Genomic DNA, 24731 nt, shown 5'->3' with positions numbered 1-24731 from the left:
TCACACAGTGTCGATTGAAACACACCAACCCATTGGGAAACGAGAGGGAATCTCACCATTAACTCATTGAGTGCCAGCCACTTTTGGAGAACGGACGCTCCCAGTGCCAGAGTTTCAGAGCGTTTTCAGTGATGTCTCGAGGCCCACAGAATATTGTGTGATATTACTATGTAAACACTGAACACGCACAAAGAACGATGAGACTCTATTCTATCATCTGCAAAAAAAAGTTTATTGATCCCATTTTCCGTTCTTTAGTTATGAGCCGGAGAAGATAGCTTGATTCATCCAAAAACAGCAATTTTTTTCTAGAAGCTGAGATAATTGGCCTTTTGTGAAATTAATCATTTCAAGCACATCACTGACTCTGAAGCTAATCTTTTCTAATGTAGTCACACCTCAAAAATAATTTCCTTCAATAAAACAGTTTAGGCCAGGGAATTTTGTTTGGCAGAATAATATTTTTAGCTACAACCAGCAGCGCTGGCCCCTGCGTGTGCTGCTGGTTGCAGCTTCTTGCTGGTTTTGATTTGCTGCTGGTGGGTATCGGATATTCTGGCTTGCGTTTGTCAATCCTGTCCTGCTGCCTGGGTCTGTCTGGGTGTTGCGTGCTGCTCTGCGTGCCCCCCCCCCCCCCCCCGCCCCGCCCCGCCTCGCCTCGCCTCAACTGCACACTCCTCCTCCTGTCTGTGGTGGCTCTCTGCTGAGTTTGCTGTGCGCACAGTGAAGGGTGCGGAACAGCCAGGCTTTTTTACAGCGTTCCGCGTGTGTTTGTCACCGGCAACGATGCTTCCAGTTGAGAATAATAACAACTCCACGGTGTGGATGTGCAGATGTGCTGTCGCAACCGACACGGAGCGGCTCAATTGTGGGAGCAGATTGGCTGCTGCAGGCACAGCTGCAGTAACGTGCTTCAGCATATCGATGCATACGGATGCGATGCGATTTCCGTTTCCATAACGACTTCTTCTTTGTTTTTTCCTTGCCTTTCTGTTATGTGGAGAGCACTGTCGCCACCTAAGGGTTCTGTAAAATAGGTTATAGACCTCCAATAGCTACAATAGTTGTACCAGAGATGTATCAGGGATTGATCCACGTCCCACCGTCAAAAAACGCAATTGACGACAATCGTCGTCTTTGGCACTCTACGTCAGTATTTGAATTGACGACAGCTGTCGTCATTGGCATTCAATGAGTTAAGTGACCCCGAAATAAACGTTCTTTCTGTGAACATTATGACTGACTGACTGACTGACTGACTGACTAACTGACTGACTGACTGACTGACTGACTGACTGACTGACTGACTCACCCTAAAGAGCCGTCTCTTGACCATGCTCTGCGCACGTGGTAAAAATCACAATTAGATGTTTTCACAAAATTGTTCAGCCCTACTCATGAGCTGTGTGTGTGTGTGTGTGTGTGTGTGTGTGTGTGTGTGTGTGTGTGTGTGTGTGTGTGTGTGTGTGTGTGTGTGTGTGTGTGTGTGTGTGCGTGCGTGCGTGCGTGCGTGCGTGCGTGCGTGCGTGCGTGCGTGCGCGCGCGTTTTTCTCCTCTCAGAAGATGAGTGGTCGTGTGGAGGAAGAAGTTGGAGCAGAGCCTCCTGACCGCTCTCTGTCTGTGCAGGAGTTGGTTCTACTCTTCAGTCATCAACATGGACCCTCAGACACAAAGTAAGACGACTGTTACACTCTAAACTTCACAATAGCCTGAGAACATGAGAACATGCTAAATTATGCATGTGCTCAAAGTAGAACATAATAATAAGCCAAACTATAGATGTGTTCCTATTTGTATCCAAAGTACAACAGATTAAAGGTTTTGAAAAACATAATCTCATACGAATTCCAATCTGATTTTACAAAATCACATTCCATAAACACAGATTTTATCACGAGGAAGTGGATAGCGTAAACTATTTTGAAATGCTGTTGCAGGACTTAGAAAAATCATTCAATAAAAAAAAAGAATTGAATCAAAAAAGCAAAATTCTGTCTACTACAATGAAACACCATTGAGTTTAACCTGTGATGTAGAAATGGTGTTAGGTCCTACTACCTAACAGGGTGACAGCAGCTTGTTTCAGATTCAGATGACTTTATTTATACCAGAAGGGCATTCAGTTCTAAAGCCTACCCGGCCCCGACGTTGACTGAGCGCGCTCAGTGGGACTACATGAGTTTGTAGAGTTTGCAGAGACCTGAATGGGAGGGGCCATCTTTCCTCATTTGTTGCCGTGGTTACCACTGATGCAAAACCTGGCATCCTGGACACTTATCAACAGACCATGTTATCAAAAACTCCAGATGTCAGAAAAACTGACAATGTGCAACGTTGCAAGAAGTTGTGTGTCTTTACACACATTCAGCACCAGTGGCTCCTGCATTACATTACTGGCTTCCTTGGTAAGCTAAGCAGGTCTGGCCTAGGATACTCCTTGGATGGGAGACTGGTGCTGGAAGTGGTGTTGGAGGACCAGTAGGAGGTGCTCTTCCCCTCTGGTCCCAATGGTCTGATGAATACTCTGATCTGATGAATAATCTCCCCAATGCCCCAGGGCAGAGACAGGGGGCCCTATTCTCCCACAAGCCTTCGGCGCTAAAACGGGCCTTAAACGCAAAAAAACGTGCCTTGCGCCTGTTTTGGGACGATATCAATATGGCTTTAGGCTGCCAAATGCGCTTTAGGCCGAATGGGCGTGGCGCAGTCCCAGAATGGGCCAAAGTGGGCGTGTCGGCGCTAAATACCGGCGTACTGCTATCTTCCGACCTGGCGTTAATTTAGCGCCTTGCGCCTTTGAAAAGCAGGCCTATTCAGTGGGCCAGTTGCGCGGAGCGCTCCCCTCTGGCTCTCTCCCTCCCCTCTGGCTCTCTCCTCTTTCACCCTTCTCTGTGTCACCTCTCTCCCTCTCTCCTCAGTCTGACAGGCACAATACCGACTGTCTCTGACTCCCTCGCTCAGAGTCCCATAGAAAAAATAAGCTGTAACTTCACTGCAATGTGAATGTCCCAAGATGCATTGTGTTTCTCCATTTCGCTACTAAATAGCAACCAAATGAGCCGAAAACCTATATTAAGGGAGGATCTAAATAATGTGTAATGGTAAGACAACCTCCAATTGTAGAACATTTCAATATTGGACCAAATAAAACATCGAAATGAAAACACCACCCTATTTGAAACATATATGTCCTACTGGGGCTATAAATATCCCTTGTCGATTTAACGTGATTTAGATAAGTAACAGCGGAACGCGCTTCGGAAGCTTCTACTGTCATCTGCTATACTGTGATGTCCGCTCCAATAACTTCGCCCTACTCCACATTAGGGATGGGCATCGAATTTCGAATTTTCGAATAATCGTTGTTATTATCAAGGTCGACTTTTATTATTGAAATTCGAAATTCGAAAAAAAAAAAAAAAAAAATTTTTTTTTTTTTTTTTTTTTTTGAGTGAAATGTTGCATTGTCTCCCCTGATTCTAAGTATAGTCAAATCGCTTGGTTTGAGCAAGTAAAACAATTTTTATAAGCATTTTAAGCAAGGTTTATGGAAAAATTAATGGCAGATGAAATCCCATGAAGAGGGAGAGGGGGTGACTTTGGCACCCCTTTGGCACTCAGACCTGAGCCTACTAAATATTTAATGAACCACTCATGATTGTCAAAACTGTTTTTTATTTTCGAAAATGTCAATGTCATGTAACATGTTCTTTACTTCAGTGGTGCAATGCTTGTTTGAGCTAAAAATCCACAGCAGAAGCTTTTTATATTAATTAATAAAGCCGTAGACTTAGAATCAGGGGAGACAATGCAACATTTCACTCACAAAAAAAAAAAAAAAAAAAAAAAAAAAAAAAAAAAAACATTTTTTTATTTATTTTCGAAATTCGAATTAAATTCGAATTTGGCCAGCGAATTTCGAATAGTGTTTTTGCTAGAAATGCCCATCCCTACTCCACATTTAGTTTTACAATAAAAACACATTTATGCAATGACTTTACATAATGTAGGCTCTATTTATGTGCATCATCCTTCCTGCAGCAGGCGAGAGAAAATGATATCTTTCTGGACAAACTTTCACCAATCTAATAGGCTATATTTTTCTAGCTGATGCGTTTAGAACATTATTTTCACTTTGATCTTGCTATAGTGTAGCGTTTTTACATGCTTGCAGTATTTCAACTGCAGTTATATTGGTTTGAGAAGCATCATAATATGGAATAATAGCCGATATATGGAGACAGACGGGATGAAGGGAGGTGGGGGGGGGGGGGGGGGGATCAGAGGCTTGGGTTTCGTCTGGTTTTGCTGGACCACTGGAATGGAGCTTAAAAGGCAAGCATGCGATTCGTTTATTGCACTTATCCAATGAACTGACGGTGCATAATTTTACGCTTAAAAGGCGTGGTTGTAATGGTTGAGGCTGCGTCTAGCGCCAAGACCAAGATATCAAGTGCGCTGGTCCACGCCCACTGATTTGAGCTGCGCCAGGCGCTCGGCCTAGAAACAGCGCCGATGCAACGATAGGGACCAGGGACTCTGTCCTGTGAGTGAGCACCGTCCTTCGGGTGAGACGTTAAACCGAGGTCCTGACTCTCTGTGGTCAATAAAGATCCCATTGGCACTCTTCACATGAGTAGGGGTGGAACCCCGGTGCCCTGGGGGGTGGAACCCCGGTGCCCTGGGGGGTGGAACCCCGGTGCCCTGGGGGGTGGAACCCCGGTGCCCTGAGGGGTGTAACCCCGGTGCCCTGAGGGGTGGAACCCCGGTGCCCTGGCCAAATTCCCAAACAGGCCTTTCTTCAATCATGGCCACCTAATCATCCCTCCTTACTTAATTGGCACATTCAGTCCTCAACTCTCCACTGTGATAGGCTGATGTGTGGTGAGCGTTCTGGCGCAAACTGGCTGCTGTGCATCACCCAGGTGGGTGCTACACATCGGTGGTGGATGAGCTGAGTTCCCTCTCCCTCCCTCCCCTGATATGTGAAGCGCTTTGAGTGTGTAGAAAGGCGCTATATAAATCCAATCAATTAATTATTATAATTACTAGAGCTAATGATGATATGTATCAAACATTTGTGTTTGCAGAGGTCAGCACCACAGGCAGAGAGCAGAGTCTCCAGTTCCCAGCTGTCTGTCTATGAAGACTGACCGGTCTAAAGATGATTTTACAGACTTCAGTAATGAACCTGGAAACCTAGACTGTGAGTCTCAATATTATTATTTTTGTCTAAAATGCATTTCTAAAATTTCCACATTTATTTTGATGAAAATTGGCGGACCCCCTGCAGTACCTCCACGAACATTTCAAATCTACTTTTACATTTTTCAACAGCATCCCCCCCCACCCGCCAGAGAGCAGAGTCTCCAGTACCCAGCTGTCTGTCGATGAAGACTGACTGGTCTAAACACACACCTCCAGCTTTCAGTAATGAACCTGGACCTTCAGACACAAGGTAAGAGGACTGGTTATACTGCAATGAGGAAATGTTATTTGATATCCTACAGTATTGAGGTGAGCTCAAATTAATGCTGAACAAACAATGACTCAAATTAAACAATGAATAATGAAAATTGAAAAAGAGCTAAGTAGACTACAGATATGGGCTATATCTTGTGAACATCGAGCCCACTAACAGGCCTACAGCTCAGTTGCTGCAGCATATTGATGTGGAGAATTTATATGATGTATATAAGCAATACATCTATGTATCTATCGCTCAAAAGGCCACCTCCCTACTGAAGAAAGTATTTTCTATTCATACGGGGGTCACACGTTATTTCTCTATCATCACAATTAACACATTGAGTGCCAAGGACGTCTGTGCACGTCCTAAAAAAAAGTAACGAGGAGTGCCAAGGACGTCTGTGGACGTCCTAAAATCATAATTCATATTATTCCATAATTCTGCTGTTTAAGGTCGTACCTAGCCAGTGAGCATGAATCCCTTCAAGGGATCACACGGCGCCACCTTAAACATCGTCACAGAAGCTGCCCCACCCACCTCAGATCCTTACTTTGTGCAGGAGAAAACGGAGAAAGCCGTGATCAAAGAGGAAACCGATGCATGCTTCAGCCAGAGCCGTATATATTGCTCTGTCTGCAGCGGAGAGTGGGCTCGGCTGCATCCGCGCTCACAACTGAGCTCTTATGCTTCTATCTATCTCCACACGATTTCCTGCCAGAAAGCCAGCATCCGAAGCCGAACGGCCAAGCCTTTTCGTTCAGTCGCGTTTGCCAGCGCGCATCATTTCCTTGATGGGCGCTGGGATCCGTCCGGGGCAAAAACGGAGTCGAGAAAACAAACTCTGTGCGTGTGGGAGGAGCCCGCAGCTCAGAGGTGGAGAGGGGGGGGGGGGGGGGGGGGGGGGAGAGGGGAGGGTGGGCACGCAGGCTGCACAGAAACCGCACCATGCCACCACATCAGAAAACACCAGCCAGAGTCAGTGAATGTGCTCGAAATTAGAGTGCAAAAGGTATTCATAAAAGTGACTACCGGTATATCTTGGAAAGTAAAAAAAAACGACAGAAAACCCTTGAAAGTGCACTTTTTTGAGAGGCTGTCATTTCATAATGGAACTGTCTAGAAACAAAATTTCTTCTTTGGAAGAAGCAGGAGTGTTCAATGTTTCATTAAAGTCCAGCCCCGTCAATATAGCCATAATAGAAAAAATTCTATAGCTGTTTTCAACTGAATGGAAGTGAATCTGGCACAGGCTGCAGACAATTTTACTGAAGCGCTGTGGCACTCAATGTGTTAACGGTATGTATATTTACATTCTGTCATTTATTTTAGCTGACACTTTTGTGAAAACGTAGGGTAGCTTCAGTTGTTTTAAATTGTGTGTGTGGTGTTTATATTATTATAACAATAATTATTTGTATCAATCAATTACTAGAAATTTTAGGGGACTCCAATTGAATTCCATGCGACCCCAAGTTTAGGTAAAGCCCGGAGTAGCCCCTCCCTCTGGAGTAGCCCCTCCACCCACGCAAACCACATACATATTCAGATTGTCACTTGCAGATCAATAAATCTTTAGTGAATTAAACTTTAGGACACAGATGTGTGAATACTCTTTGGCCCCTATCGTTGCATCGGCGCTGTTTCTAGGCCGAGCGCCTGGCGCAGCGCAAATCAGTGGGCGTGGACCAGCGCACTTGATATCGTCGTGCTGGCGCTACACGCAGCCTAAAGCATTACAACCACGCCTTTTAAGCGTAAAATTATGCACCATCATGCTCATTGGATAACTGCAATAAACGAATCGCACGCTTGCCTTTTTAGCTCCAATTCCAGTGGTCCCGCAAAACCAGATGAAAGCCAAACGCTCTGCCCCCCCCCCCCCCTCCCTTCATCCAGTCTGTCTGTCTCCATTATAGGCTATTATTCCATATTATTATGCTTCTCAAACCAATAACTGCAGTTTAAATACGCTACACTATAGCAAGATCAAAGTGAAAAGAATGTTCTAAATGCATCGGATAGAAAAATATAGCCTATCCCTATATGATGAGATTAATTTTATATTGGTGAAAGTTTGTCCAGAACGATATCGTTTTCTCTCCCCTGCTGCAGGTAGAATGATGCACATAAATATACCCTACATTATGTAAAGTCATTGCATAAATGTGTTTTTATTGTAAAACTAAATGTGAAGTAGGGCCAAGTTATTGGAGCGGACATCACAGTATAGCACATGACAGTAGAAAGCGTTCCGCAGCGCGTTCCGCTGTCACTTATCTAAATCACGTTAAAACGACAAGAGATATATATAGGCCCAGGAGGACATATATGTTTCACATAGGGTGGTGTATTCATTTCGATGTTTCATTTGGTCCAATATTGAAATGTGTACAATTGCAGGTTGTGTTACCATTACACATTAATTTAGATCGACCTTTTATATCTATTTCGCCTCATTTGGTTGCTATTTAGTAGCGAAATGGAGAAGCACAATGCATGCTGGGACAGGCCAGACAATTTACAACTTATTTTTCCTATATGGGAAGTGTGTTGTGCCTGTCTAAGCGAGGGAGTCAGAGAGAGAGAGAGAAGGGTGACAGAGAAGAGGCAGAAGAGCACTGGCGCACTGAATAGGCCTGGTTTCAGAGAGAGACAGAGAAGGGTGACAGGGGAGAGGCAGAAGTGCACTGGCGCACTGAATAGGCCTGGTTTTCAAAGGCGCAAATCGCTAAATTTACGGCAGGTGCGAAGATATCATTACGCCGAGATTTAAGGCCGACACGCCCACTTTGGCCCATTCTGGGACTGCGCCACGCCCATTCGGCTTAAAGCGCATTTGGCAGCGTAAAGCCATATTGATATCGTCCCAAAACAGGCGCAAGGCATGTTTTTTTGCGTTTAAGGCCCGTTTTAGCGCCGAAGGCTTGTGGGAGAATAGGGCCCTTTGAGTATAAATTACATCATGCAAGTTCTCAGGTGTTTTGCTGCAAAAATGCCTCCATAGTTTCTGTCTAAAACAGTGTAGGGTAAATACATACATGTAAACTATCCAAGGTGAGTAGTTTACCCACTATATATATAGAGAGAGAGTATATATATAGGCTATATGTGTATATATACCGGTGTGTATATATATATATATATATATATATATATATATATATATATATATATATATATATATATATATATATATATATATTAGGGCTGTCAAACGATTAATTTTCTTAATCGCGATTAATCGCGCGATTAATTATAATTAATCGCTATTAATCGCGTCTTTGTATTGCATGTTTAAAATGCTATTATTTTGCATTGTAAAGCACTTTTAATTAGATATTAATAATTATTACCAGTGTGTCGTGATTGGGAATCAAATTAATGCAAATAAATGTACTTTGTGATCTTGAATTTTAGATTTATTTTCAATTCAATAGAAGTGCAATGTAGACAGGAGGTCACAAAATGCATCTTGAATAGAAAATACATGCACAATAATTGTAAACACTCCAGCCCCGATACTTCCGGCGGCGGCGCTGTGGAGCAGTCGAAACCCAAAATGACACAGCCGAAGAAGGCTGTATCTGAGCTGAGCTAAAAACTTTGGCACTTCCATGTGAATAATGGCTCGGTATTGGAAACTGTGTATTGATAACGTGTATATCGCGTGAAGCCATTGGAGCCGACCTCCCAGTGGTTAGAGGACCCGCGCATCCGAGACTCTGAAGGAAGAATGAGTGATGAGTCTCGCGCTAGCTAGCTGGCTGCTAGCTACTTTCAGGTGATCACTCGCCTCAAACTCAATGTACTTCGGTGATATTTTAATTCCGTTTTTCACAAGGTGCAAACTACGGCTCTTGACTTATCCACTGTGCCATTTGGGAAGTAAAACGATCCATTTAAAAGCGTATTGCTGTCGTTCTCTTCCATGCCTGCATGCACAAACAGGAGACAGGAAACCGAACGGCTTGACTACAAGTACGGGGCGACGAAGGGACAAAATAGCCCTCTTTTGTCCGCATGCGATTAACGCGATTAAAAAAAAATAATGCGTTATGATCGGCGCGCGTTAACGCACGATTAACGCGTTAACGCTGACAGCCCTAATATATATGTAAATAAGCAGCACAATTTTTACACCGTCGTCGTGTGTTTCAACAGAAGAAGACTGGGTTTAACGTTAATAATGCGACTCACTTCTAGATTTGCTCGGTGGATTATAACGTTATGCTTGGCCGAGTTGAAGAGTGGCACCTGGTAATCCAGATGGCTGGTCAGGGGTAGAGGACAAGGTTGACAAAGGCTTTACACCTAAACTTCCGATTATTCTCTGCCCAATAAAAGGCTTTTTTTTCAAATTAGCCTACCGTGAGTGCCGGCTCTCCTCTTTCATTGTTATCTATTATCCAGGCACCCGGTGTGTTTTTCATATAAGGAGTTTTACCTTTTACCTACCTGCGCTTTACCTCAATTCTGGTCAGGGGTAGAGACATCACTCTGATTGGCTGGTCAGGGGTAGAGAAATCACTCTGATTGGCTGGTCAGAGGTAGAGAAATCACTCTGATTGGCTGGTCAGGGGTAGAGAAATCACTCTGATTGGCTGGTCAGGGGTAGAGAAATCACTCTGGTTGGCTGATCAGGGGTAGAGAAATCACTCTGATTGGCTGGTCAGAGGTAGAGAAATCACTCTGATTGGCTGGTCAGGGGTAGAGAAATCACTCTGATTGGCTGGTCAGGGGTAGAGAAATCACTCTGATTGGCTGGTCAGAGGTAGAGAAATCACTCTGATTGGCTGGTCAGGGGTAGATAAATCACTCTGATTGGCTGGTCAGGGGTAGAGAAATCACTCTGGTTGGCTGATCAGGGGTAGAGAAATCACTCTGATTGGCTGGTCAGAGGTAGAGAAATCACTCTGATTGGCTGGTCAGGGGTAGAGATATCACTCTGGTTGGCTGATCAGGGGTAGAGAAATCACTCTGATTGGCTGGTCAGGGGTAGAGAAATCACTCTGGTTGGCTGATCAGGGGTAGAGAAATCACTCTGATTGGCTGGTCAGGGGTAGAGAAATCACTCTGATTGGCTGGTCAGGGGTAGAGAAATCACTCTGATTGGCTGGTCAGGGGTAGAGAAATCACTCTGATTGGCTGGTCAGGGGTAGAGAAACACACAAAATGCTCTGCTCATTTCCCAACTTCATCTCATATGATCATTCCAATACACGGATATTTTCACGACGTGACTTTGTGAAAGTCTATCGCCTCTCGCTGCATGATACTCATTTAGTGTGATTTCTCCTTATTATTCCTTTCTTCTTCCACAAGTAAAAGACCAGACAAGACCTGACAACACCTGTTCCATTTGCAACTTTTCATCTGACATATTCTCCATTAGAAGGAGCTATATTAAGTGAGAGAAATAGTAGGTAAACACTGCTTTGTTTCATTAATCAGGTCTCACACAGGTGCAAATCGTACGTACTTGTTGCAGCACGAACTGGTTGTTCCTGGACCAACATTTCCTCCTAGTATGGGCTGGGAAAACCCCGCCCCGAACTCATTTGATTGGTCGCCGCAATTGCTTCTTCCTGAAAACGTGTGACAAGTAAAAAAGATGTGGTTAAGATTAGGGTTTTCTTATCTAACCACGACCATAACCAAACCCTAACCCTAACCACATTGTTGTACTTGCCTAAACCTAATGTTTTATAAAAATGTGTGTGGTTAGGGAAGGGCTTCTAGTCATGAGTCCAGACAGGCAGCTTGCAGGCAAGTGTTCGCTAAGCCTGAGGAGCTCTTTACCTGAGATGATGAGAGCTTCCTCAGCATCATAGATTTTCAGCCTAGCTACCAGGCCAAGCCCCAGCAGCAGCCTAGCTACCAGGCCAAGCCCCAGCAGCAGGCTAGCTACCAGGCCAAGCCCCAGCAGCAGCCTAGCTACCAGGCCAAGCCCCAGCAGCAGCCTAGCTACCAGGCCAAGCCCCAGCAGCAGCCTAGCTACCAGGCCAAGCCCCAGCAGCAGCCTAGCTACCGGCTGAACCACCAGCAGTCTGTGTGCCTGCCTCTCCTGAACCGACTAACCTGTGAAGAGCCCATCCTGATTGTCTTCATAAAGACACAGATACCTTCACAATGTTCATAATGTGTTTCTCTCAGGATGCAGCAGGAGAGAGCAGACTCCTCTGAGCCCAGCTGTGTGTCCATGAAGAGTGACCGGTCTAGGCATCACCCTTTTAACTTCAAAGATGGACAGCACTCTACTGATCTGAGGTATTTATTTGAAACTGAAATCACAACAGATACACAGTTATCAGATATAGAATTGGTCCGATCCTTCATCACATCCAGTTGAGTTCATTGTGTGTGTGTGTGTGTGTGTGTGTGTGTGTGTGTGTGTGTGTGTGTGTGTGTGTGTGTGTGTGTGTGTGTGTGTGTGTGTGTGTGACCTTATATGACCTCATACATCATGTCTTCTCAACAGAGTCGAGGAGAGGTCAGAGGTTTCCAGTGGTCAGTCTGCCCAGGAGCATCAAACAGACCTGGACTCCATATTTATGGTGTGAAAATAAAATAACACATTTCAGAATCAGAATCAGAAAGACTTTAATGATCCCCGGGGGGAAATTGGGACAAGTTACAGTAGCTCGCTCACAGAACACACATAGCATGAATAAAATAAAAATAAAAATAAAATAAACCGTAGTAATGCAATATTAAGCAGTAAGCAGAAAAACACAACATAGCATAGAATCACTAGTAATGCGATAGAAGCAAAAGCACAAAATAAGTAGAATGTCCAAGTAGCGAAATACCAATACGTAGAGTAAGTACATACATTCCGTGTCAATTAACATTATTGCCTGTGACATATTGCACATATTGCACGTGATTTATATTAAGTCGGCTTGCCCTATACGTTACACGTGGCTCAGCCAGGCACAGTTAACCTATCGGCTGGCTCAGTCTCAGGGATTTTACTTCAGCTACACACAAAAACACCTTGTACTTCACCATCAAGTGAAATCGTGTTACAAAAAGGACAGAGGCTACTGTATCACGGCTAGTTATTATGGTTAGGAGTTACTAAGGGGGTATTCACACCTATCTCGTTTGGAGCAGTTGTTTCGAAACAGAGAGCGTTTTCCCCCTTGGTGCGGTTCGTTTTGGGGAGTGTGAACACAGCAATCGCACTCGGATGCGGGACAAAACAAGCGGACCGAGATCGCCAAGAAAGGGTGGTCTCGGTCCGCTTTAAACAAACTCTGGTGCGGTTCGTTTGTGGTGAGAACGTGATCCGACCTCAATCCGCCACAACTACAGGAAACACTGCGCATTTTTGGATAAACCAGCTGCCGTAGTCAGCTGCGCTGTGCGTAATGGCCTGAAGAACGAGCATTTTTATCGTTTTAAAACAACATCTTCATTCAGATCCTGTTCTGGCGACTTGTGACTTGTGACCCTTTGGGGGATTTTTGGATCATCACATCAGCAGTTTGAACTCAATCAACTTACCTCAGAGCCCTGTACTACGAAACTAGTTTAACAGATCCGCGATAAGTCCCTTTGATCTGGTTTGACTGAACAGGATCAAAGCTATCTAGTTAACTGATACTACGACGCTGGTTTTTTACTAGGTAAGTGGACCTGGGATCTGCCTGTGCACGCGCACGTTTTTCGCTCGTGCACAGGCGCGCGTCCACGCGAAAGAGGTGCGCTAGCCAATCACATTATGAACAGCTGAGTTGATCCACGCCCACACCCATTTCCACACCCATTTCCTCGTTCCATGAAAGTGCAGTGCATCAGAGTTTTAGCGGATATTTAATGTATCCGCGATTTAATGTCAGAATGAAAATCCGCGTTGGATAGTCTGCTGAAGGGCTGTCTAAAGCAGCAGCTTGTATTCACATCAGTCATTTGATTTACTTTGATCAGCGATTTCTGTCTGATACAGCTGCATACATTGATACAGCAGCAACAAATGTAAATGTGTAATCTCAGTCTATACATTTCCACAATCTGTAAGCCTATTTAGACCATAGATTTAGAAACGCATGCTCAATGAATAATGATCTCTATCACTCATGTGTGTGGTTGCACTGATCGAATAATTCATATATAAAATAGCCTAGTATAAAGCCTAATAGCCTACTATAAAAGAGAAAACTGCTGAACTGAATTGAGACGATGCGGGCATAGTTATCATTGATAAAAACTAGCCTATTTTTGCTCATATATTGGCATACAGCCTACAGGACACAGTTCCAGCTGAAAGATGCAAGAATAGCCTGCATATTTAGTATTGGGGCTATCCATATTTATCCCATATCTATATTATATGTATAGGCTTTTCTGGCATGTAGGAGAATATCACCCTCACTCCATTTGAGGGTCCATTCATGATATGCGCCGCGGTGATTAATAGTGATCATATTTCTCCACGCATCGTTGAGCTGTTAAGACATAAAGTGGTAAGTAGGCTTAATTTAATTATGTAGCCTACAGAGCCACAAATGTTTTTCTTGTTATATTCTCAGTTGACTGCAATCTATTTTTCATATGGCGATCTTATATGAACGGTGAGTGACTCCAGAGAGCCGATTATATGGGTCTGTCATGGATTTTGATCTTATCCTCTGAAGCTAACCTGGTCGCGACCAGGTTAGCTTTGCAGCGTCAGTTGCCATGGTGATTGAAAGTTAACTTGCTTTGTAGTACGGCTAAACCAGGTTTAAACTCAAACTTACTCGGATAAGGCATTAAACTAGCTTCGTAGTACAGGCTACTGGTCTCCATTCAATAAATGAAAACAAGTCATGGTAATCAGAGCCAGCCTTCTTTGTGATAAGATTGTCTGGTTCAATCAGACAATCAGACTGATTGCATGTCTTCCTCGAAATGTCCGTTATTATTAAATTATTTATTAATATTTTATTCCTGACAGGACAGGTGTTCATATAGCCTATGTCTCTGCTAATCCTCTGAAGTCGCCGTGATAGTAATAGCAGAAGTTGCAAGGGTCTTTGATCTTCTATCTCCAAATTCCCGATAGACTCAATAGGCTAAATAAATACATAGGCTACATAGCCTACATAAATAAATAACTTTCCTCTCCCGATCCCTCCCTCTTTCTCTCCCTCTTTCTTTCTCTCTCTCTCTCTCTCTCTCTCTCTCTCTCTCTCTCTCTCTCTCTCTCTCTCTCTCTCTTGCTCCTCGCACGCCCGACATAGCCTACAATGTAGGTCTAACAAAACGCATTCTATAATCATATAGGAAAATCTCTGGGAATAATTTTTTCCATCACGAGAGGCTATTAGCGTACCCGAGTGTCTCCTGGCCAATCCAGGAGGCTTGGCAATAATATTTGGACTGTTTGATTTGTGGCTGTGTGAACACAAACGAACCAAGGCACAAATGCAACAATTGTATCAATTAAGTACCTGAATCGGAACAAAGCAAACGACGTACAGGTGTGAATACACCCTAAGTTATGCCTAACCCAGGGGTTTTGAAAGTGTGGGAGAGTGAGCCCCCCCTGAGAGTACATATAGACAGCTGTGCACCTTCCCCTTTCACCAATTATTATTGCCATTATTACTATTATTGTTGTTGTATGTTCCACTCGGGCATACAAACAAGTCATCCGCTCTGATTTCTCCAATCACCTGCCTTTAGGCGGGACATCCAGGATATCGCCCTATCATCGCTCATTATTTTCCCTGAGTTTCCCTTTCCATCAGTCGGAAGCTTTTGAAAATTGCGACAGCAACCGTCCGTTTTAAGAGACTACGTGCAGTGTATCTGTGTACCTGTAAATGTTGCGTTCTCTGCATGTTCAACCTGTATCGTGTGGTGCAGGCTGGCCAGCGTGAACAGACAGTTTCCCAGCCCCATAAATGTCATAAGATTAATCAGAAATAGCTCCCCAACAGATACAAAAACATGAGCACATGTGCTTGATGTACATACAAATAACTGCCGTGATCTGATTTGTGTAACACACATTTAAAGAAATCATGATTTCCTTCTCTCTGGAGCTTCTCCTCTGACAGCTCCTCACTCGCCTCAGGCAGCCAGACTGCAGGAGCTCCGCCCCCGGCTGATTCGTGCGGTGGAGGCTGCGTAGCCATTGTGCAGCATCCTTTCAAGTTGTCTTGCGCCCCCCAGTGGAGGAGCGGCCCACTCTTTGAGAACCGCTGGCCTAACCCAATCACTAAGTCTTATGTCCTCCCTTACCATTAGCCTTTAGCCCTAATGTAAGATGAAATCTCTATCTCTAGTGTACTGACGTGAGAGTAAAACTTACTCACTTATGTGTTTGCAAGTGATCTCTGTTTAGGCAGCAGGGTAAAGATTACAGTTCATTAATTCACTGGTCTTCTTGATCTTCTGTGCTATCTGTCATGGCGTCACTCTGAACTGGGGCATGGTTGGCTTGGTGATACCCAGCTCCATGGCGTCTGTTTCAGGTGGACCACTTCGGATGTCGCTTGTTCTGGTCTTCATTCAAAGGACGCTTAGGAAATCCACAATCCTCAAATGTGATAGTGTTGCATGTAGATGATCAAATATCCTATTAGTTTGAGAAGGTGCACCAAAGTCTATAATGTCATGTGGAGTTGCTTGCTACTCCCGTAGCTTCTGCTATGTTAGTTACCAAACCGTCTTAATCATCAGTTCCACAGGTCTGTGCGTCCACACACGACCAACTGTCCTCAAGAAACAGTAGCTTCATTTCAGCTACCAGACTGCTTTTGATCCATGCAGTTTATCTGTCGGCGTCCTCAATCAGTATCATCAACATCAGCTGCTCTTCCTTTGTATCTTAGGGTGTATTCACACCTATCTCGTTTGGAGCAGTTGTTTCGAAACAGAGAGCGTTTTCCCCCTTGGTGCGGTTCGTTTGGGGGAGTGTGAACACAGCAATCGCACTCGGATGCGGGACAAAACAAGTGGACCGAGATCGCCAAGAAAGGGTGGTCTCGGTCCGCTTTAAACAAACTCTGGTGCGGTTCGTTTGTGGTGAGAACGTGATCCAACCTCAATCCGACACAACTGCAGGAAACAGTGCGCATTTTTGGATAAAACAGCTGCCGTAGTCAGCTGCGCTGTGCGTAATGGCCTGAAGAACGAGCATTTTTATGTTTAAAAACAACATCTTCATTCAGATCCTGTTTTGGCGACTTGTGAAACTAGCGTTTGCATAAATAAACTTTGAGGGATTTTTACATCATCACATCAGCAGTTTGAACCCGATCAACTTATCTGGTATAAATAAAAACAAGTCGTGGTGTTATGCTGTGTATAATGGTTTGGACCCAGGAGCAGAGACGACAGAGTCAGGAGTCAAAATACTTGTCTTTTTACTTGAAGACTTTGAACACAGGAACAAATAAACAATAACCAGCAATTAAGCCTAAAGCTAATTCTAGCCTATACAATAGTCGGAGACCGACGAATAAACTAATTCTCTTGAGACAGATGAATCATGAGCACAGTCCAGCACAAAGTTCACTGAGGTCCTTCCAGAGAGTCTCGAACCGGAGTAGCCAGAACACAGCAGCAGCTTGGCAACGATCAGCACTGGAGTCTGCAAGCAGAAGAGGTTATAAAGGCTGCCAACCAGGTGCAAACTATCACAGTAATCAAGCGAATGATGTCATGGCCTTTCCCTATAGGCTAGTTTCTCCCGCCGCTGTTATGAGCGCGGAATCTCTGTTCAGCACCCTGGACAGCAACGGCCCGGCGCGTCCTGGTTGCCAGCGCTCCGGCTGCTTCAGCACCCCGGATAGCTCCTTGACCACTGCTTGATGCCTCCTCCCTGAGTCGCGCTCCCAAGGGTGTGTCAGAATCCCCCCCTCTAGGGGAGCCACCTGGCGACCCAACGGCTTGTCCACGACGCCGAAAGTCTTGGATTAGGGTGCGGTCCACGATGTGCCGAGCCGGCACCCAGCTCCGCTCCTCCGGACCGTAGCCCTCCCAATCCACCAGGTATTGTATACTGCGGCGCACCCGGCGTGAGTCCATTATCCTCCGGGCCGTGTACACCGGACCACCATCAACCCAGCGAGGAGGAGGAGGGGGTGGGATAGGGGGGGACAAGGGACTAGACATCACAGGCTTTAGTAGGGACACATGGAAAACAGGGTGAATTTTCATTGAAGCAGGCAGCACTAACCTGTACGAAACCGGCCCAACCTGTGCTTCAACCTCGAACGGACCCACGAAGCGTGGTGCTAGTTTCCTGCTTTCCACCCGCAGTGGGAGATCCTTGGCGGACAGCCATACCTTGTCTCCTGGCCGAAAAGGTATCGACGGTCGCCGCCGTTTGTTTGCCTGCAGAGAGTGCCTGCTCCTCGCTCGCAACAGAGCCGCCCGAGCCTCCCTCCATGTGTGTGCGCAGCGCCGCACAAAATCCGCCGCCGCCGGGACCCCTACCTCTGGCTCCTGGTCCGGAAATAACGGCGGCTGATAGCCTAGCTGACACTGGAAAGGAGACATGCCTGTAGAAGAGGACTGCAGAGTGTTATGAGCATACTCCGCCCACAGAACGGGGCAGGCCAGTGATAAAGTCTAATGAAATGTGGGACCAGGGCCGACGTGGGACAGGCAGCGGACACAGCAAACCTGCAGGACGCTGACGCAGCGTTTTATTCTGGGAGCAGGTGACACAGGCGGCCACAAAGGTAGCCACATCCGGCCGGATTGTTGGCCACCAGAACTTACGAGCAATAAACTCTAATGTCCGTTTCTCCCCTGGATGACCCACCAACCGTGACGCATGTCCCCACTCCAACACCCCGGCCCGTTTCCCAGGAGGCACATATAGCCGGTTGTGTGGGCAGTTCTCCGGACCTGGATCCGCCTGCTGCGCTGCTCTCACCTCGGTTTCGATTCCCCACAGAACCGGGGCGATGATTCGGGCTGGAACCAGGATGGGCTCGGGCTGTGAACCTTTATCTGTTGGATCAAACTGGCGAGAGAGTGCATCTGCCTTTGTATTTTTGCTTCCTGGTCGATACGACAATATAAATTCAAAACGATTGAAAAAGAGAGCCCACCTGGCTTGACGTGAGTTCAGCCGCCTTGCACTGCGGATGTAGGCCAGGTTTTTGTGATCCGTCCAGACCACAAACGGCTTCTCGGCCCCCTCAAGCCAGTGCCTCCACTGATCCAGTGCCTCCTTTATGGCCAACAGCTCACGATTGCCCACATCATAGTTGCTTTGTGCTGGACTGAGTCTCCTTGAGAAGAAAGCACACGGATGGAGCTTGTTGTCTGTGGGAGAACGTTGGGACAGGACGGCCCCTAATCCCACCTCCGATGCATCTACCTCTACCACAAAAGGCAATGCTCGATCCGGGTGGGTGAGGACTGGACCTGTGGTAAACAACAGTTTTAATTTGGAGAATGCCTCTGCTGCCTGAGGGGTCCAGCGGAACCGGCCAGAGGCCTTCTTGGTGAGCGCATTCATGGGTGCTGCGATGGTGCTGAAACCTCTGATGAACCTGCGGTAGAAGTTGGCAAAACCCATAAAACGTTGGATATGTTTTATTGATGCAGGCTGAGGCCACTCCATTACAGCACGTACCTTTTCTGTATCCATCGTTGTTCCGGAGGGGGAGAGAATGTAGCCTAAGAAAGGGACTGTGGCAACATGAAAGTCACATTTCTCCGGCTTCACATATAGGTTGTTCTGTAATAGTCTTTTTAATACACGGCGCACATGCTGAACGTGTTCCTGGTGAGACTGGGAAAAAAATCAAAATATCGTCCAAATAAACAAAAACAAACCTGTTCAGCATGTCTCGTAGAACATCGTTAATGAGAGCCTGGAAGACTGCTGGTGCGTTGGAAAGGCCGAATGGCATCACTAAATACTCGTAGTGCCCTGTGGGGGTTATGAAGCCAGTTTTCCACTCGTCCCCCTCCCGGATCCGAATGAGGTTGTAGGCACTACGCAGGTCAATCTTGGTGAAGATGGTAGCCCCCCGAAGCTGTTCGAAAGCAGAGCCTAGCAGAGGCAGAGGATAACCGTTCTTTACAGTTACATCATTTAGTCGTCTATAGTCTATACAGGGCCGGAGCAAGCCATCCTTTTTTCCCACAAAGAAAAACCCCGCTAAAGCAGGCGAGGTTGAAGCTCGGATAAACCCCATCTCCAGGGCTTCCTTTATGTAGCTTTCCATAGCTAACGTCTCTGGGGCAGAAAGGGAATATAAATGTCCCTTAGGTGGACTAGCTCCATCTACCAGTTTGATCTCACAATCGTAGGGTCTATGAGGGGGCAGCACTGTGGCTCGGCCTTTACTAAAAACCTCCTGGAGGTCCAAGTATTCAGAAGGAACATTGTCAGTATTAATAGGTTTACTTTTCTTTTCCACTATACACCGGGATGCTTCCTCAGGAGTTTTTAAACAAGAAAATAAATATAATAAAATAAAATATAAAATAAAGGGCCCCATTCCTCCACTTGACCTATGACCCAATCTAAATGGGGATTGCGTCTTACTAACCAGGGGTAGCCTAATACCAACGGAAAAGCAGGTGAGTCGGTAATATGGAAACTAATCTCCTCCCGGTGTTTCCCCTCTAGAATCAAAGTAACCGGACTAGTAGCTTATCTGATCTTACCCGCGCCCAGAGGACATCCGTCTAAGGCTGTAATGTCCATTGCCTCCTCCAGCTGGCGTGTGGGAACCCCCCACTGCCTAGCCCATTCTCGGTCCAGAAAGTTTCCCGCCGCTCCAGAGTCAACAAAAGCTTCTACCTGATGAGTATGAGAACCCCAGGAAATGGTGGCAGGCAAAATGATGCGGGCTTGAGGAGAGGAAGACACAGAGACACGACCCGTCAGTAGCTTCCCTTTGACTGACGGGCCCCGTCTTTTACTGCCCGCTTTGGGCAGTGGGCGATGAAATAGCCAGTCTCCCCACAGTATAGGCAGCAGCCCTCCTTCATACGACGGGCTCGCTCCTCCTGGGACAGCCTGGCTGCGCCGATCTGCATGGGCTTCTCCGTGGCGAGGACCGGCGTGGATGGGCTGAACCGAGCACTCTGTGGGCCCAGGAACGCTCCCCGGCTCCTCTTCTCCTGTCGTCGCTCCCGAATCCGATTGTCCACACGAATAGCTATTTTAATAAGCTCCTCCAAGTCGTCTTGTTGCTCCCGTGCCGCTAACTCGTCCTTGATCTCCTCAGAGAGTCCCTGCTGAAAAGCAGTCAGGAGGGAGGCCACGTTCCATCCGCTCTCGACAGCAAGCGTACGAAACTTTACCGTGTACTCTGCCACAGTCCCGCCTCCCTGACGTAGAGCATAAAGTCTTTTAGCTGCTTCCTGGCCTGTAACTGGGTGATCAAAAACCTGGCGTAATTCAGCCTTAAAAGTCTGGAAGTTCTGACAGGCCGAATTATGCTGTTCCCATAAGGCAGTGGCCCAGGCTAATGGGGGTCCAGTTAACAGTTGAGAAACAAATGCTATCTTTGCCAATTCATTTGAAAATTTCACTGGCTGTGCCTCTATGGCTAATTCACACTGAAGCAGAAAGGACCGGCATGTCTCTGGATTGCCTGAGTATTTCTCAGGCGGGGGCAGATTCGGCTCAGAGAAGCGAACTGGAGCGGACGGAGCGCTGGAGGCAGGAGTGGAGGGACTCGGAGCTGGAACGGCCATGGCTTGCAGATTGGCGGTGAGAGTGGTAAGTGCTCCTCTCATCTCCTGCTGGTGGACTCCGATCTGCTGGATCTGTCGGAGAGCAGGAGCAATCCCCTCCATGGATTGTGAGAGTACCCGGATCTTTGTCTCTAGTGATCCAATGTGGACTTGTTGCTCACCCAAATTTTGTGTCTGCATGGCAAATGCAGCGCGCCACTGTCCCGCCTCTGCTGGGTCCATTTTCTGGCTGATCGTTCTGTTATGCTGTGTATAATGGTTTGGACCCAGGAGCAGAGACGACAGAGTCAGGAGTCAAAATACTTGTCTTTTTACTTGAAGACTTTGAACACAGGAACAAATAAACAATAACCAGCAATTAAGCCTAAAGCTAATTCTAGCCTATACAATAGTCGGAGACCGACGAATAAACTAATTCTCTTGAGACAGATGAATCATGAGCACAGTCCAGCACAAAGTTCACTGAGGTCCTTCCAGAGAGTCTCGAACCGGAGTAGCCAGAACACAGCAGCAGCTTGGCAACGATCAGCACTGGAGTCTGCAAGCAGAAGAGGTTATAAAGGCTGCCAACCAGGTGCAAACTATCACAGTAATCAAGCGAATGATGTCATGGCCTTTCCCTATAGGCTAGTTTCTCCTGCCGCTGTTATGAGCGCGGGATCTCTGTTCAGCACCCTGGACAGCAACGGCCCGGCGCGTCCTGGTTGCCAGCGCTCCGGCTGCTTCAGCACCCCGGATAGCCCCATGACCACTGCTTGATGCCTCTTCCCTGAGTCGCGCTCCCAAGGGTGTGTCACGTGGTAATCAGAGCCTGCCTTCTTTGATTGTCTGGTTCAATCAGACAATCAGACTGATTGCATGTCTCCCTCGAAATGTCCGTAGGCTATTATTAAATTATTTATTAATATTTTATTCCTGACAGGACAGGTGTTCATATGCGTAATCTTCTGAAGTCTCCGTGATAGTAATAGTAGACGTTGCGAGGGTCTTTGATCTTCTATCTCCAAATTCCCCATAGATCTCCAGATCCCTCCCTCTTTCTTTCTCTCTCTCTCTCCTCGCATGGCACACGCCCGACGTAGCCTGATGTAGGTCTAACAAAAACGCATTCTTATAATCATAGAAAATCTCTGGGAATTATTTTTGCATCCTGGGAGGCTATTAGCCTATCAGTGTCTCCTGGCCAATCCAGGAGGCTTGGCCATACTATTTGGATCGTTTGATTTGTGGCTGTGTGAACACAAACGAACCAAGACGTAAATGCAACAATTGTATCAATTAAGCCCCTGAATCGGAACAAAGCAAACAACCTAGAGATGTGAATACACCCTTAGGATGATGTAATTTAATGGACAAGAGAAACCTTTGACCCAAATATGCCAGTCCAGTACTTTCCCTACAGCCCCCCCTAACGGTACACCTCCAGTACTACAATAATATAAGCAAAATCCTAAGTACTAAGAATAAGAAAGAAAGAAAGAAAGAAAGATGGATTTCTAAAAATTAGGAAAGTTATCTAACTACTGTCATGATTGTAATTTTCTGCAGGGCGTAGCATATAAACCATTCTGGTTATTATAATGTCCCAACCCAGTCTCGCAAAGAATTGTGACATAGTAACGTGGGTCCACAGCCCAGACCTTCTACTTTCACCAAAACACATTTAAAATGGTTCAAAAATAAAGTTTGTTTGACCACTAGAGGGCAGGGCCGAGGCGGGGATGATGCTCCCACAACTCGCTACTGCGTTATTTCGAATCCACATAGGTTACGCCAAAACCACGCCCTGTGCCCGCCTACACAGCAGTCAAGCGCTGCCCGGGATTGGCCAGGAGCAAGTCTTTTGTCTTCTTTTGACAGCTGGAATCTCCCACACCACAAACACTGTACGGCATGCAGCCCAGCGATTTCATGAACCAACTGAATTGCTCTTGATAGCGGACATTGAAAATAAATTACTGTAAGAACGCCAATGAAAACATAACACAAGCTTTTAACACACAATCGATTTTTAAACATTTATTTCAAAACATCATTGTAAAATTCAGGCCTTTAGCCAAAGCTTCAATAACAGAGCTCAGCTGACAGTTTAACCTGCAAATGAAAAATATAAAAAATATAAAATGAAAAATACAGTAGGCTACAGCACATAGGCCTAGCATCCCCCCCCCCCCCCCCCCCCCAGTTGTTCCAGGCCAGTGAAGTCCCAACAATCTCCAAAAACATGCAATAATTTAAAATCATAGATAAAAAGTTGAATCATACACAATAAATAAAACCAAAAGTAAAGAGTTAGCCTTCCCAATGGCCAAGGGCAGCATCTGTTATTCTGGCCTCATAATAAGCACTGAGGCGGGTGGTCAGAAAGTCAAATAACATTAAAATACATTGTTTGCTTTGGTGCGATGTAGGATTTTGTCTTTCAATATCCTCATTGCAGCCTCGCTGCAGCCTCGCTTGGTGTTGTTGCTTCTCACAGGAATGGTGTCCCTGTAACAGAGAGCCCAACATGAGCATGAGAGCCTGGCCAATCCTGGCGCTTGACTGCTGCGTAGGCGGGCACAGGGCGTGGTTTTGGCGTAACCTATGTGGGATTCGAAATAACGCCTCGCTACTGGGGCAACTCGGTGGTCACAGCCGGCTCAGTAACCAGGAAGTAGCTGTGGACTGAGGCAGAAACTGACGTTCACATTCAACTACTTTAGAGCCATTGTTGTGAAACTAGAAGGCTTTGTGCTGTGGGTCAACATTTCTATTCCATAATTATTTGTGAGATCAAGTTGAATCTCCATGCTGCACTCTTTAGATCAGTGCAGGCTTTCAGTCTCTGCAAGATGGATGTAATTTTGTCTGCAGATTTTAGTATGAAGGTTTAATATGTATATTATTCTGTTCCAGCTGCTTGAGGAGAACATCGTCACCTTTGTGAAGACGGAGCTGAGAAGGTTCCGGAGGGTTCTGAGTCCAGATGAGGCAGAATGCTCAGAGAGTCAGAGGGTGGAGGAGGAGGAGGTGGATGGTGTGGAGGAAGAGCCGAGGAGGAGCAAAGAGGCTTTTCTAAACATCACACTGCTCTTCCTGAGGAGAATGAAGCAGGAGGAACTGGCTGAGGAGCTGCAGAGGAGTAAGAGTCTTTAACAGCTTTAAAGGGATAGTTCGGTTCGTTTGAAGTGGGGTCCTATCAGCTAGTTGCATACACTAACTGAAATAGGTACAGTGTTCTGGACGCTGAGCGCACCGTTTATCGAGACCCAGCACTCTAAGCAACAGCCTCCACAGCTCTGTCTCTCTACTCTGTCTCAATACTCAAATCAGTTTTTCATTCCTTGGTTCTCTCTCATTTAGAATACTGCCCTGTAATCTGGTCCTCTGCTTCACAATCTGATCTGCTTCACAATCTGATCTGCTTCACAATCTGATCTGAAAAAGTTGCAGGTTGCTCAAAATAAGGCAGCTCGTTTAGCACTCAGTTGTTCATACAGAACAAGTATAAACTTCATGCATGCACGGCTGTCGTGGCTGATGGTTGTACAGAAAATGTCTCTGTGTCTCCTAATGTTACTGCGGAGCATAATTAGTCATAACAAACCAT

At 45.9% G+C, this 24731-nt stretch overlaps 1 protein-coding gene across 1 annotated transcript in view; it reads left to right on the top strand.

Annotated features, from left to right (window-relative positions):
* Nucleotides 1-1565: 1565 nt before the first annotated feature.
* The window catches only part of LOC310771465 (NLR family CARD domain-containing protein 3-like), a gene marked incomplete at its 3' end in the record, with an annotated part of 46632 nt that continues 23466 nt past the window's right edge, over nucleotides 1566-24731 (top strand). The window contains exons 1-6 of the mRNA XM_083664072.1: nucleotides 1566-1673; nucleotides 5091-5206; nucleotides 5338-5458; nucleotides 11624-11737; nucleotides 11949-12024; nucleotides 24038-24263. Of these exons, the coding sequence (XP_083520198.1) occupies nucleotides 5143-5206; nucleotides 5338-5458; nucleotides 11624-11737; nucleotides 11949-12024; nucleotides 24038-24263 (601 nt within the window). The remainder of the gene's footprint in view (nucleotides 1674-5090; nucleotides 5207-5337; nucleotides 5459-11623; nucleotides 11738-11948; nucleotides 12025-24037; nucleotides 24264-24731) is intronic.

Source organism: Poromitra crassiceps (genome assembly GCF_964638095.1).
Source record: "Poromitra crassiceps genome assembly, contig: HAP1_SCAFFOLD_681, whole genome shotgun sequence".
In the NCBI taxonomy this organism is placed as follows: domain Eukaryota; kingdom Metazoa; phylum Chordata; class Actinopteri; order Beryciformes; family Melamphaidae; genus Poromitra; species Poromitra crassiceps.
This window is presented reverse-complemented; position numbering and strand designations above follow the sequence as displayed.